Genomic DNA, 15,759 nt, shown 5'->3' with positions numbered 1-15,759 from the left:
CCTGGTTTCGTGTACATGTTATCTTGTTGATGGGCTCAATGAGGGTGGATGCTTGTCACAACCCTTCATCTGCTCAGGTTAGGATGAATGAAATCCCCGCATTGTGTCAATCTCCCTTCTCAGAGGCTTGAGCCTTCGATCAAAGCCAGAGCTGCTCCAGGTTCTAGAGCATCGGAACCGGCGCCGGGATGGGACAGAGAGTGGCTTGAAACCATCTCCCCTTGAGCTGGAGCTTCTGCGATGGCAGCAGAGACGGGAACAGGTGAGGGCCAAGCCACCGGGATGACTACAGTTCTTGTAGGCTAGTGTTTCTCAACCTTGGCAACTTGAAGATGTCCGGACTTCAACTCCCAGAATTCCCCAGCCAGCGAATGCTGGCTGGGGAATTCTGGGAGTTGAAGTCCGGACATCTTCAAGTTGCCAAGGTTGAGAAACACTGTTGTAGGCAGTGACAGGAAATGCCTTGCAGGTGGACGCTTCAAGGATATCTCATAGGAGTATTCTTTCTTATCTGCAGCATCAACAACAGGAAGCAACAGATCCCGGTGGGAGCCAACCAGAGTTCGTAAAGGTCCGGGAGAAATTACGAAGGACACAGCAGCAACGGGATCCCACTCCCCAGCATGCATCCCCTTCCTTGATCTCTGCTCCCTTCCCAGGCCCTCATCACCCCAACAGGAAGCCCTCCCAGTTCCCAGTCAAGCACCCTCCTGTAGCCCCACACGCTGCGGCTTCACATCCTCAGAGTTCCCTCAAGGCTTCTAGTCTTACCTCAGTCCCGTCAAAACATTCCCTTGCCAATAATACATGACTGCCCCCGACACATGCCCCTTCTACCACGAAGGCTTCATCGGGTGGTTGGTTAAACATGAAACACCAAGCTGCAATGTGTTCATGTTGGGTTAAGGGACTTATTCAACAACCTTGGTTTAAAAACTTGGCTTAGCATCACATGGGAATGCAGTTCCTTCCTCCTGTTCTTCCAGATTTGTGGAGGGAATCTCAGAAAGATGTGAACTTTGCCTCCACTCACATGCGTAAAAATAAAAACGGAAAAAGATTGGCCAAGTGTGTGAATTCAATTTCTTTCTTTTTACTTTTTTTTGTGGTCTACGAAAGAATTTTAAAAATCCTATAGACGCTAAAAAGACTTAATGTTGTCTTTATTTACACGGCCAGCCAAATCAAAATGATATAAGCTATGGAGAAACCACCCTTCAGCTATTTGACCTTAAACAGATTTGGAGTAATGGGAGGGTGAGCAATGTCTGCTTACAAATGATGATTGTCTCTAGACTAGTGTTTCTCAACCTTGGCAACTTGAAGATGTCTGGACTTCAACTCCCAGAATTCCCCAGCCAGTGAATTCTGGGAGTTGAAGTCCAGACATCTTCAAGTTGCCAAGGTTGAGAAACACTGCTCTAGACTGAGGTGAAATAATGAAATAAGACAACCTTAAAAAATGAGGAGGTTTATTTAGATATTCCGTACATTTGTATATTTAAAACCAACAAAGCAATTGATAGGATACAATTCTTCCCTCCGTGCCCTCCCATCCCCTCATAACAAGCCACCCATACTCCTGATATAAAGACAAGCTTATAAAATCAGCAGATAAAAATGCCCCGTGTTAGCTGGTTTCAGGAAGGGGATGGCCCCAAGTATGGAGAGCAGCTTTATCTCTGGAAAGTTGGTAGAAACTTTTCCATCTCTGGCTCTCAATATACCACTTCCTTCCCCCCCTCCCCATTAACTGACAAGAAGGCACTTAACTGTCAAAAACATTCTACACCCCCCCCCCAAAAAAAAACCCCACACAAAATTCTAGGCTTCTCCTGGCCATTGCGATGCCCTCTGACTGGGTTAAGACTGCAAATCACAGCATGCCAGCCAACGGGCTGTGACATCCAAGGGAACCAGGTCAGCTAAGATTGGCCTAGGCTCTTGGGGATAAAAAGCCTTAGTAATAAAAGCCAAGACTTCACTGACTAATAGACTTGACAAAGGGATTATCACCAGCCCCTCCCTGTAAGAAGTAGATGAAGGCCAGGAAGGCAGCCAGCAGCCCGAACACCAGGAGCTGGAGCCAGAGGGGGAGGTATCGCTTGGCTTCTGCATTGCTCCCCAAAGTCTTCTCCACCGCCTGAGCCTGGCGTTCTGGATGTATGGAACGGCGGGCCTCCACCTGCAGCGAAGACGAGCCGGGTGATTTTCGTTGGAAAACGCTCTGGTAGGAACTGCTGTCTCTGCAAACCCAAAACAGAAAATGTAAATGCACATGCCAGGACCTTCTTTAGCTAGAGCTCAAGGCATTTCCAATCTTTCTTGGCCCCCATGAACCAGTTAAATCTCCCTGATACAATCTAGGTTAAAACTTGGTTCTTAAGATATGAAGAGATTTCCTACATAACTTTTATTAAGCTCTTGGAGAATAGCAATAGCAATAGCAGTTAGACTTATATACCGCTTCATAGGGCTTTCAGCCCTCTCTAAGCAGTTTACAGAGCCAGCATATCGCCCCCACAGTCTGAGTCCTCATTTCACCCACCTCGGAAGGATGGAAGGCTGAGTCAACCTTGAGCCGGTGAGATTAGAACCGCTGAACTGCAGATAACAGTCAGCCGAAGTGGCCTGCAGTACTGCACCCTAACCACTGCGCCACCTCGGCTCAATGTCTTTAATACAGTCCACATTATGACTTCTTTTTCACTGCAGTATAATTTTCTGGCAGAAGCACTAAGAAATCGCTTATAATAAGTAATATAAATGCAGAGTCAACACTTGACGGCCAATAGTCCTAATTTAGGCTTGCTCATTTTGCTCATATTTAAGTCTGCTGATTAAAAAAATGACAAAAATATTTGCTTTCTTGCTTTTTACTGGAAATTACTGTCATCTACAAGAATTGTTATAGGAAAGTATAATGACTAGTATGTGGGAATGACCTTGGGAGGCAGAAGGCAGAGCTGCAGCCTAGACAATGGTCTGATAAATGACATTTGAGCCTGATGGAGGAGAGGGACAAAAGAATCTCAGAAGATTGAGGTCAGCCTTTCAGGTAGTCCAGACAAGAAGCACATCAGGAGTACCAGCTCTGCATCAATTGTAAGAATATATTAACAGATCTTTCAAGTCCGAAAGTATTCTCTTTCCTTACTTTTTATCTCCTGAAAAGGAGGAGAGTCCTTTCTGAGATATGTCGCCGTCCCTCCTCCTTCAGGCTCAAATTTTATCGAAGTACATCTAGGCTGCAGTTTTTCCTCCTGCCTCCCAAGGTCATTCCCACGTACCATTACAGCAGGGCATTCCGCCTCTTCGGCTCCCATCTCAGAGATAGGAATTCATTGCATTCCCATAGGGATCTGTTCTGACCCCACCCCCCTTCTCCGTCCAGGAACGAACGTTAAAACCAACGTAAATAAGAATACTTTTAATCAGTCCAGACTCTTGTTGGCTGCAAGCCCAAAATAAACAAAGAGATAAGCACTCTGGCAGCAAGTCCTACAAAACTAGGCAATGCAAACAAGCTCTCACAGCAAACCACTTCTCCAAGTTGGTTTCTCTGAATCATGAACGTTGACTCCTGCAAACAGGGCGTGGCCCAAGCAGTCTCTTTTATAATCAGGAGAGGATCTTAATAAGCATCAGCTAAGCGTAATCATCTCCTACAATTACTCAGTTGTTCTTGCCGCCGAGTAGCCCTTCGACGGCGTGCATCCCAAAACAACTCACAAGTGTTTTTCAGAACACTCTCTCTGATCCAAGGCTCCAGCGCCACCTGGTGGCCAACTAGTCTCTCCTTGCCCTGCTCGGAGTCGGCACCCTGTCCAGGGTCCTCCACCTCCTCCAGGGCCAACTCATAAGACACCTCGCTGTCAGAGTCTGGCGGACAGCTCCAACGGCTCCTGCCGGGCCACAACAGGGATCAATTTGCCTACACACCTGGGTACCTACTCACCTCCACACAGCTTTAATAATTATTTCTGAATATTCTCTATATTAAGCGAGGAAAGAGTGACATTTTCTTTTTGATTTACAAGAATCCCTTGGGTATCTCATAGGCATTCTTAACAGATAGGAAGGTATAGCTACGGTCCATTGCTTCGTCCCCAAATGCAGCTCCCCAGGTCAGAGAAAGACCAGCAGGGATAAGAGAGCACTCTGGATCATTAGAGGGAGCGTCATTGGAGCATCTTCACTCCTTTTGCCTTCTGGGAAATGCATGTCCTGTGACTGGCCTTGCCCACTGCAGCAATGTGGCACTACAGGTAGTCCTTGACTTACAACAGTTCGTTCAGTGGCTGTTCAAAGTTACAATGGCACTGAAAAAGGGGACATGGCCATTTTTCAGTTGTGACCTTTGTAGCATCCCCATGACCATGCGACCAAAATTCAGATGCTTGGCAACGGGTTCATATTTTTTTTAATTGAATTTTTTTTTAAAAAAAAGCTTTTATAAATATTTACCTCCCCTCTCCCACCCTCCCCACCTGAACCCCCCCCAACCTTCCCCCCCCCCCCGACTTCCCAGAACAAATACAGGGTATAAATCTTTAACAAAGATGTTCTAAAATAAACTTAAAGAAAGTTAGTATCATCTTTCATTTGAGTTTTAACTCCTCTTTTGTTAGGCTAACTCTAAACAGATTATATCGTTCCTTGCTTTTTCAGTCAAAAACTATCTGGAGTTTCTTAGTCCCGTATTTATTTTGAATATAATCAATCCATCTTCTCCACTCCAGTTTATATTTCTCATTTGAGTGGTCCTTAAGATATGCTGATATTTTAGCCATGTGTGCTAATTTTGTTACTTTTAATGTCCATTCTTGAATACTAGGCAAATCTTCCTTCTTCCGGTATTGCGCCACCAACAGTCTTGCTGCCGTTATTAAGTACAACATCAAGTTAGTCTCTAGAACAGTACAACAACGAGTTCATATTTGTGACCGTTGCAGTGCCCTGGGGTCGTGTGATCCCCTTTTGCGACCTTCTGACAAGCAAAGTCAATGTGGGAAGCCAGGTTCATTTAACAACCAGGTTGCTAATTTATCAACTGCAGAGATTCACTTAACAACTGTGGAAAGACATGTCGTAAAATGGAGCAAAACTCAGTTAACACGTGTTTCACTTAACAACAAAAATGCTCGGTTCAATTGTGGCCGTAAATTGATAACTACCTGTAAGTGGTACTGTGGCAACAAGGGGAAATTTCCTGGCAAGTGAGAGCAATCAACCAGTGGAACGGAAGTTGCCCCCAGAAATCATGGATGCTCCATCACTGGAGGCTTTCAAGAAGAGACTGGACAGCCACTTGTCTCAAATTGTATAGGGTTGGACTAGAAGACCTCCAAGGTCCCTTGAACTCTGTTGCATTGTTATTATCACTACACTGTTACTCCTATTGCTTCTGTAAATAACCTCCTCCTATTTACTCTTTCCAATGGCAGTCACTGCTGAGAGCTCCCATGACACACTCCCAGAATACAAATACCTTTTCAAATGGAGTAAGAAGCCCTTTTGTCCAATAAATGTATTTTTAAAATAAGAGGGTAGCCTTGGATTTACTGAGAATGCATGTTAAGATTTCCCCCCACCTGCTTTGGTGGCGATGGGCAACCATTTTAAATCCCAAATAAATAGAGTATGCTGTCAGCAGCTTTGACTTTCCCTAAATCCAGGGAATATTTCTCTCTTTTGAGGTGCCTTAATAATGACTAGACAGAGCCAAAAACTTATTTTCCTAGAATAAAGCCTTTCAATGATGCTGGCAAATTAGGTTACAGGGAGAAAGAGAATGAGCAAACTGTTTCATACCAAAGACTAGCCAGTAATTTGTTATTGTATTGAGAAAAAACCTAAAATGTTTGGATGACTATAAAAAGACAAAAACAGACGCTTTGTCTTTTCCCCTTAATTAAGACGAAGTAAACTTTTAAGGAGCCGAGGTGGCGCAGTGGTTAGGGTGCGGTACTGCAAGCCACTTCAGCTGACTGTTATCTGCAGTTCAGCGGTTCAAATCTCACCGGCTCAGCCTTCCATCCTTCCGAGGTGGGGGAAATGAGGACCCAGACAGTGGGGGCAATTTGCTGACTCAATTGGCTAAAATCTGTAAACCGCTTAGAGAGGGCTGAAAGCCCTATGAAGCGGTATATAAGTCTAATAAATAAATACATAAATAAATAATAAATAAACCATTGCTGACAAGATAAGCTCCATGGAAATGAAATGCAGGGATGCAGTTCATCTCAGTGAGTGCTGTGCAGAAGAACCTTATCAACCGTAGGTTTGAGGCCTCCTAGACTAGATTGTCCATCTGGCATGATATGAAATTTCTCTTACTCTCACCTGATTTCCAATACTCATCATTTGTATATTGATGCTACCCTGCCTTTCAGATTTTTCACAAAGATTGCAAAAGATTCACATTTTGATCACTGCAGCAATGCTCATAATCCTGGTGGTGTTCAAAAACTTTACTACAATATGTTTTTTTTAAATATACTTTTTATTTTCCATTTTCATAACATATAATCACATGTATACTATTACATAGCCAATATCCTATTGCAGTGTTTCTCAACCTTGGCTACTTGAAGATGTCTGGACTTCAACTCCCAGAATTCCCCAGCCAGCAAATGCTGGGAATTCTGGGAGTTGAAGTCCAGACATCTTCAAGTTGCCAAGGTTGAGAAACACTGTCCTATTGTATTAAGTAGTAATTACATCAGTTCCTCTTGCCATCAACACCCAGAAAGATAAAAACCCATTATTAGCTCTTCTGCTCGCCATACACCTCTTTCTTCTACCTCTCTCCTACCTCCTTTCTTCCCTCCATCATCCTTTTCTACTCTACTTCCCCTTCCTTTCTCCTTCTCCTCTCTCTTCATTCCACTCCTCCTTATCAACCTCATCTTCCCCCTTACCCTCTCTCCTATCACTCTCTTCTTATCTTTCTTCTCTCCTCTGTTTTCCTCTCTTCCTCTCATTCACTTGGTGTATTTCAGCTTCTGAGCAAACTCCATTCTATGTTGATGGTATTTATGCTTCCATATCAATATACTTAATATATCTTAGTTTTAAAGAAAAAAATAAGAGAAGACAGTATACATGTGCAATCATATTGCTTTAAAATCTAACACCCCTCGTCAAGCCTACTATACATCCCTCCCTCCCACCCTCCCCCCACCCCACCCCCAGCCTTTCCTCCCCCGGCTTCCCAGAACCCATATACGGTATAAATCTTTAACAAAAACAGTCTAAAATATATTTGAAAAAAGAATAGAAAAATTGATAACCTCTTTACATTGAACTTAGCTCCTCCTTGCTAAGTTAACTTAAAAACTTTACTACTATATATGTTGACAACAGCAAGAATCTTAGATGCACAAGGGTAGAAAGACAGGCTAATTCCCACAATGGAAAAAAATGGATCATAAAGATGATGGAGAAGGCAAAATTGACTGTGTGAATTAAAGATAATTTATCTGTTGTTTTCATTTGGAAACCCTTCCTGGTTTTTGAATCAAAACTTAGTATCACCTGACTACCCTCAAGGTCATCAAATCTACATTTGTCAAAGAACCACAGGAAGGCATCTACCCACATGTTGTGGCCTGCCAGCTGCCAGCAGAGCTGGAGGCAGAGCTTGGACAATAAGGAGGACCCGGGCCAGTCCTGGAGTCTGGGGAAGGCTCTGATGGGCGCTCCAGTCGGAAGCAAAGATGGAGCCAGGGCCTTATGACATTTCCCAACTGCCTTTGGAGTCAGAGGTAAGTGGGGAAGAAGAACAGCTGGGGCCTGTTACAGATGCGCTTATGCGCAGAGCTGCTAGGGGAGGAGAATAATTGAGTACCATGAGCCGAGACGCAGAAAGAAAGGCACACCTGAGTGGCCCTTCCTTGGCTGGAGAATAAATACAAGCTAAAGGGGAGTTGTGGGAAACAACCGTTCGATTTAGGAAGCTTTGCTTATTGTGATTCGTGTCTCAGAATCTGTTTGAGAGAGTTTGATTTACAGCTTTGTGGCTGGAAGCTCCGCCCCCTGGGCAATTATCCAAGAACCGATAAGGTCTGTACTTCATTTAACCCTCGGAAGGATTATTGCCTGGACTTTTCTGTGTGGGAATGCCAGGAATTCACAGTAGCTAAATAAAAAGGGGTTTTGGCGGGCAAGGGGTTCTGTTTCTTGGTTCTGCTAGGGCTGGGTCAGAACACCACAAACCAAACAACCCATTCCACAAGACATTCTTGGGATTAGAAAATATATATATATATATATATATATATATTACTGATGCCTCTGCACTGACCCTTCTTACCTGTACGTCTCAGCTGACATGTCCTTCTCACTGGAAGAGTAGGGATATGGCTCTGCAATCTGAAAGAAAATATGGATAGTAGTGAGTATTCAAGTAGCCCTTCACTTACAAACTATTCGTTTAGCAACCACGTGAAATTACAACAGTATTGAAAAAAATTGACTTATGACCGGTCCTCTCAACTTATGACTATTGCAGCATCCTCCCTGGTCACAAAATTTGGCTGCTTGGCAACCTGCATGCATTAGCAACAGTTGCAGCATCCTGGGGGGGTGTGTGTGTGTCAGGTGATCATCCTGTGCAGGGGTGGGTTTCTCGCCCTGTTCCAACCGGTTTGGTTGGAATGGGGCCGGCGGTGTCCTCGTGCACGCGTGCGGTGCACGCCTGCGTACTAGCGTCTGCACGATGCTCCAGCTGCTCCTTCCGCATGGGTGGAAGCGCAGAACTCATCAAAACCGGGTAAGGACCGCGGGCGGGCGGGCGCGCCCTTCGCCGTTCCTGGAAGTTACTTACTTCCGGGTTCGGCGACCAACCGGTTCGCAGGGACCGCCGCGAACTGGTTGAAACCCACCCCTGATCCTGTGTGACCTTCCCAGCTGGCTTCTGATTAGCAAAACCAATGGGAGAAAGTGGATTTGCTTAATGATCACACGATTCACTTAACTGCAGTAATTAGCTTAACAACTGTAGCAAAACTATCTGTAAAACTGGGTGCGACCACTTAAGAATATGAATATTGACTGTTACCCGTGAAGGGAAGGTTAGAAATACTTTTGGACTATATATAAAGGTTATTAATAACAATAATAATTAAAAAAGAACAAAATTAGACACAGCTAAGTTTTAATTATTAGGGGGGAAATGTTATGATATAGGATATAGGTAAATAAAGAAAGGATAATGATAATAAATTATACACATGCTATGAGTATAATATAAGGGAAATGGATGTAAATGGTAAACAGGGATTTGGAAAGGAGGATTAGAAAATTTTGGTATTAAATATTATGGATGTTTAGCTAGAATAGGACATGAGGATTTAATGTTAATGGAGGATTTTATAAATAAGTAAATGAAATGCCAGTATGTGGTTATGTATTAAATCTTGGTATATTTTATGATGAAGGATGTTTAAATAATCATAGTCAAATAAAAGTGGAGGCATGATGATGGTAATATAATAAATATCCGAGTTAAGATATTAGAATTAATATGAATTACATTTGATGACGGTGGAAGAGATGCACAAAACCCTTTTGTAACCAACTGATACACTTTCAACAGTATGTAAAGAAGGATTTGTATGTTTGTTTTGAAAATAAAAATATATATATTTTAAAAAAGAATTGCCTTGCTTAGCAATAGAGAGGCTGGCCCCAACTGTGGTCGTAAATCGAAATTATCTATCCAGAGTTGTAAGAGGAATCGTTCCTTGATTGTTTCGGATGTTAATCCCACCTGGATATCTTTTTTGCTCTGTCTAGGGATGTGTACAGTGGTGGGTTTCAAAACTTACTAACCTACTCTGTGGGAGTGGCCTCCTTTGTGGGAGTGGCTTTCCAGCCATGTGACCTGGTGGGAGTGGCTTGCCGGCCATGTGTTTTCTTTCTTTCTTTCTCCCTCCCTCTCTCTCTCTCTTTCCTTCCTTTTGTCTCTCAGTTCCTTTTTCCTTTTTTTCTTTCATCTCTCTCTCACTTTTTCTTTCTTTTTTCTTTTTTTCTTCCTTTCTTTCTTCCTTTCTTTCTCTTTCTGTGTGTGTGTGTGTGTGTGTGTGTCAGTGGTGGGTTTCAAAAATTTTTGGAACCTCTTCTGTAGGTGTGGCCTGCTTTCTGGTGGAACCTCTTCTAACCGGTTCGGTAGATTTGACGAACCGGTTCTACCAAATTGGTGTGAACTGGTAGGAACCCACCTCTGGATGTGTACCTTGGGGAGAGTTTCGCCAGCACAGAGCTTTCCCAGAGACAGAGCAGGATTAAAAGACTTTAAAAGAAGAGCAGTAGTGGGATTCAAATAATTTAACAACCAGTTCTCTGCCCTAATGACCATCTGGGTAGGTGGGGCTCGGTGGCCATGTGAGCAAGTGGGCGTGGCCAACTCAACGCCACTCACATCAATGGGCGCTTTGCCTTAGCTGTGACAATGGAATCAGGGTTAACCGGAGGAGCAGTTTCTGTAAGCAGGGCAATAAAGATTAGACTAGAAACAACACCAGAATGTTTCCTTCCTGCCTTCCTTACAGGATTAGCCCTGAAAAGTGGGGGGGGGGGAAGGAGATTTCTTCCAACAACCGGTTCTCCGAACTGCTTAGAAAGTTAACAACCGGTTCTCCCGAATAGGTGCGAACTGGCTGAATCCCACCACTGGGGAAGAGGCTCAAGGTAGCCACTCCCTAGAATCTCTCAAGCTATATCTGGTAGGTTAGAAGCTTATAGCTTTAGCATGGCAAGATTCCCTCTATTATGCATGAGCAAGAAGCAGATTAGATACAACTAATGTCAAGCGCCAGGTAAATCAGGAGATTCAGGAAGAATCTACAAGAATCTGACCAATCAGCAGTCAAGGGAAATAAACCAGAGATAAGAAAGGCATTCAAGGTGGGCTGGAATTAGATCTACTCGTGACTTATGATACATATGATCCCTCCCTCAGGCTCAGCCTGATCACCTCCTACAAGTAGAGTTCTCTCTGTTGTCTTTAGGCTTGACAGCATGTGAGGAGCAACTTACTGGTTGACGGGCGCTCACTGTCCCTGGAGATGTAGTATGGCTTAATAAAGACGAGTAACTTCGATAGGAAGATCTGGAAGGCTCAGTAGTGTTCACATCCATATCTGTCATAAAAGAGACAGGTTTATCAAAAACTCTGATGATATGGCATATAATGTTTGTTATATATCAATATAAAAACAATAATAAAGGCTGGCAAGATCAGATTTCTCTAATTGGGTGCTCTCTGGGTGGGTGTTTTTTTTTTTGTTCCCAGATTTCTCAACAATTATCAGTTTAACCCAGTGGTGGGTTTCAAAAATTGTTCGAACCTACTCTGTGGGTGTGGCCTCCTTTGTGGGAGTGGCTTGCCACCCATGTGACCGGATGGGAGGAGCTTGCCACCCATGTGACCGTATATGAAGATGCCGACGACACTTGTCAGAACCACCTTAAATTACCTCACACACAGCACTGGCATGCATAAGAATAGGATGTAAACTTGTTTTTTTAAAAGGCATCTTTGGTTTGCGTTAAAACAACTTCAACACACGCAATGTTCTGATTGCACCACAAACGCAGTAGTCATCCTTACCTTTCACAGAGGCACTGAGTTTTATAAATAGGAGCATGATAGTGTAGAATAATCATATCCAAGGACCAGGGGTGGGTTTCCAAAATTTTTTGGAACTTCTTCGGTAGGTGTGGCCTGCTTTCCGGGTCCACTGGTGGAACCTCTTCTAACCGGTTCGGTAGATTTGACGAACCGGTTCTACCGAATAGGTGCGAACTGGTAGGAACCCACCTCTGGTTTAACCAAATATTATGGTTCCAATCTTACAGGATTTGTGAATTTTCAAAACCCATTTTGCACTCTCATTTTTCTTCCTACCTTCTGATGCATATGAAGAATGTTCTTCACGTTGAGGCAAACTGTAATTGTAACTCAGATACGACTTGGTGGGGCTGGGATCTAGGAAATCACAGGGAAAAACATTACTTGAAGCAGAAGCTCTTCCTCTTTATGGAACATATGTGTGTGTACATGTATTTATAGTAAAAAGCAAGTTAAGCTATTTAAGCTGAGAACAGGTTGCAAAGGGACGAACAGTATCTGCAAATGGTTTTGGATATGTTTGGCATTCTGTTGCATATGACATAACACAATTATAGGTAATCCGAATTTCACAACATAACTGGGATCAAGCAATGCAGTTGTAAAACAGCATCGTATGACCATGCCACTTAGGAAAGAAATCCCAGAACTTCTCATTGCCATTGTTAAGGGAATAACTGTGGGCAAGTGATTCCCTTAACAAGGGAATCAACAAGGACATCATGTGGCCACTATTTGTTATCCCCTGCTGGCTTCTCCATTGGTTTTGCTTGTAGGAAGCAAGCAAAGAAGATCACAAATGGTGATCCAAAGACCAGCCATAACCATCATTTGTTCAGCACCATCCTACGTTTGAATGGTCATTAAGCAATAGCAATAGCAGTTAGACTTATATACCGCTTCATAGGGCTTTCAGCCCTCTCTAACCGGTTTACAGAGTCAGCATATTGCCCCCAACAACAATCCGGGTCCTCATTTTACCCACCTCGGAAGGATGGAAGGCTGAGTCAACCCTGAGCCGGTGAGATTTGAACAGCCGAACTGCAGAACTGCAGTCAGCTGAAGTAGCCTGCAGTGCTGCATTTAACCACTGCGCCACCTCGGCTCAATGACCTGTCCTTGCAGAATTCATTCCTAATAAGGCACCTGGTGCTGATAAAGTCCTGCCAGAAATAATCCAAAAGAACGCCAGTTGGTGGGCTCCACATTTAGCATCTCTGTTTACATTTATAGATAAAACAGTCCATATGCCAAGAGATTGAGGAGTAGCAATTATCATACCAAGGGGGCGCAGTGGTTAGGGTGCAGTACTGCAGGCCACTTCAGCTGACTGTTATCTGCAGTTCAGTGGTTCTAATCTCAGGTTGACTCAGCCTTCCATCCTTCCGAGGTGGGTGAAATGAGGACCCAAACTGTGGGGGCGATATGCTGACTCTGTAAACCGCTTAGAGAGGGCTGAAAGCCCTATGAAGCGGTATATAAGTCTAACTGCTATTGCTATACCAATTTATAAAAAAAGGCAATAGAAATGACCCAGGCAATTATAGACCCATTAGTCTTCTGAGCATTATTAGTAAATTGTATGCCAAACAACTAAACTATAAACTTCAGCATTGGCTAATTACAGGCGGGCGGGGGGGGGGGGGAGATAATAAAAGACGAGCAAGCTGGTTTTAGACAAGGAAGATCTACGGTGGATCATATCTTGGTACTCCACCATTTAGTACAAAAATACACATATTAAAAAAATCTGCTCTTTTTGAGTCCTTCCTTGATTTTAAGCAGGCCTTTGATTCAGGATCACCCTCTGGGAGAGATTAAAATGCACCACTATCAATAAACGCCTCCTCTTCCTCATACAAAAATTGTACACCAATTCCACCTTGAAAGTGAGGTGCAATCCCCAAGGGAGTTTAACCGGCTCAGTAAGGGTACAAAAAGGGGACGGCAGGGTTGTACCCTGTCCCCTTCCCTCTTTAACTTCTATATTAATCCCCTGATTGATCTCTTACAGAACCCTGATTTCCATCCTCCTAACACAGCACAACGCAAAGTTCCAATTCTCTTATATGCTGATTATGCTGCTATCATTTCACAAACCCCCATAGGATTGAAGAGAGCAATTAGGGCAACACCCGGCTATTGCAGGCAAAACAAGCTTGTCCTTAACTTTGATAAATCAAAATTTTTAGTTTTTGCTAAAAGACCAAGCCAATACTCCTGGCAAATAGAAGGATATAGTTTGGAACAGGTTAGAACATTTAGATACCTTGGTGTGGTTTTCCACTCACTAGGGACATGGAAGGCACACCCGGATCACACATTGCAAGCAGCCATTAGGTCCTCAAATGCAATCAAACGTTTCTTTTATACAGGTGGAGGTCAGTTAGTACCTGCTGCCTTAAAACTTTTTGAGGCCAAAACATTGGCACAAATTCTTTACGGGGCACAATCAGGAATCCTTGCAAAGAGAGACTCGCTAGAAACCATACAAACTAAATTCCTGCGAGCCATCTTAGCTGCTCCCAATGGAACTCCAAATGCCCAATTAAGAATTAAGAGGCATGCCTCAAATTCAGGTAAGAGCCTGGAAGATGATGATCATTCATTGGCTTAAAATGCATTTCTTCCCAGAGGGACTGTCCCCACTAGTGTTGACTGACAACTTCCCCTCCCCCTGGAAACAGGCAATTGATCACAAGCTGGGCTCTTATGGGCTCTTACTGGTATTTTTAATGTCCCTAGGCTTTGATCAAGCAAAGCAAGTAGTAATCAATAGAATGAAGGACATGGAGTTCCAAGAAGAACTAAATAGGTTGCCTCTCCACAGTAGGGGCAGAATCAAACAGGGTGTGTGGGAATCGGCAAGGTATCTAAATCAGTGGTCCCCAACCCCCGGTCCGCGGACCGGTGCCGGGCCGTGGAGTACCTGGCACCGGGCCGCGCAGCGGTCGGGGGCCATGATCGCTGCAGCGGCCGGGGGCCTAAGGGAAAGTCGCTAGGCCTACGGGACAACGTCGTCCAATCAGTAAGTAAAGTGGGATGAAGGAGGGGTGTCGGTTCAGTTCCCTTCCAGTTGCGCGAGGAAGCTTCGGTAGGCGGGCGGATGGGATGGATAAGCCAACCGAAGAAGGACAAGGGCAGGGGTAGCCAATGGACGTTAGCTTTTGGGGCGGGAGCTGTATTCTGGCTGGTCGGCGAGGGAGGGGAGGTAAGCTAAAGGGGCATGAATTAAGGCCGGGCGTTCGGTTGCTGAGCAGCGCACGCAAATTGGTGGCTGGGGTGGCCGGGCGCGTGCCTGGGACGGTGTGTGGAGCGGGGCCTCCGGACTGAGCCTCTCTCAGAGGCGGTTGGTGGGCGTGTGCCGTCGCGAGGTTTCGCTGCGAGGAATGTGAGAAGCCCAGGTGGTTGTTTCCTCCCCCCCTCTTCCCCGCGAGCTCTCGCCGGCGCCGGGCTTTCCCCTCGCTCGTCTGCGGCTGCCGTTTTTGTCTCCCGCAGAGGCTGTTCCCCGAACCACCACCACCACCACCAACCCGGCCTCCCCTGTCAGCGCCCCGCGTCATGTCGTGATCTCCGGGCGGACGTGTGAGACCAGGGAGGTGGCGGTGACGGCTGCTGCTGCTGCTGCCGCCAATGGGGCTGCTCCGGATTATGAAAGTCGTGGTTGTGTGTGTGTGAATGCGATTTTCGCTGGCAGAGCACTCGGGCCACAACACGAGTGATGTCACCACAAGGTCAAACACAATCCTGATACGGTCCTCAATGATATCGAGTTTGACACCCCTGCTTTAGATCCTGATAAGTGTTTTAATAGACATAAAAAAGATGAAGAAAGACTAACCTCTATGTTATTTTTATGGAAGGCCTGCCTGAAAGTTATAATGGTAGATTGTCCACAGATTTAAGCAGGTGAACACCCTGAGAACAGGGGCATATCAGAGAATGCAGACTTGAGAATAACCTGTCAGGACACGGTAGGACTTCCTCTAGCTACCTTAGAAAGTGCCTTCCTTGTTACAGACCTAGGCAGTGTATTAACAATTTATCCCAAAAGCGCAAAAGCTCCTGGGCCGTGCGCAAAGGCTCCAGGGAAGAGACACCCCCCACCCCTGCGCGCGCTC

The 15,759-nt window shown here is 44.7% G+C and overlaps 1 protein-coding gene across 2 annotated transcripts in view; it reads right to left on the bottom strand.

Annotated features, from left to right (window-relative positions):
- Nucleotides 1-1,455: 1,455 nt before the first annotated feature.
- EMD (emerin) overlaps nucleotides 1,456-15,759 on the bottom strand; it is a 27,229-nt gene continuing 12,925 nt past the window's right edge. For both annotated transcript variants that reach the window (XM_032210815.1, XM_032210814.1), the window contains 4 exons: nucleotides 11,915-11,995; nucleotides 11,044-11,147; nucleotides 8,318-8,376; nucleotides 1,456-2,246 (listed from right to left, as the gene is read on the bottom strand). In XM_032210815.1, coding sequence (XP_032066706.1) covers nucleotides 1,982-2,246; nucleotides 8,318-8,376; nucleotides 11,044-11,147; nucleotides 11,915-11,995 — 509 coding nt within the window. In that variant the 3' untranslated portion in view covers nucleotides 1,456-1,981. The remainder of the gene's footprint in view (nucleotides 2,247-8,317; nucleotides 8,377-11,043; nucleotides 11,148-11,914; nucleotides 11,996-15,759) is intronic.

The sequence above is a fragment of the Thamnophis elegans genome, chromosome 2 (assembly GCF_009769535.1).
Source record: "Thamnophis elegans isolate rThaEle1 chromosome 2, rThaEle1.pri, whole genome shotgun sequence".
NCBI classification, from domain to species: Eukaryota; Metazoa; Chordata; class Lepidosauria; order Squamata; family Colubridae; genus Thamnophis; species Thamnophis elegans.
This window is presented reverse-complemented; position numbering and strand designations above follow the sequence as displayed.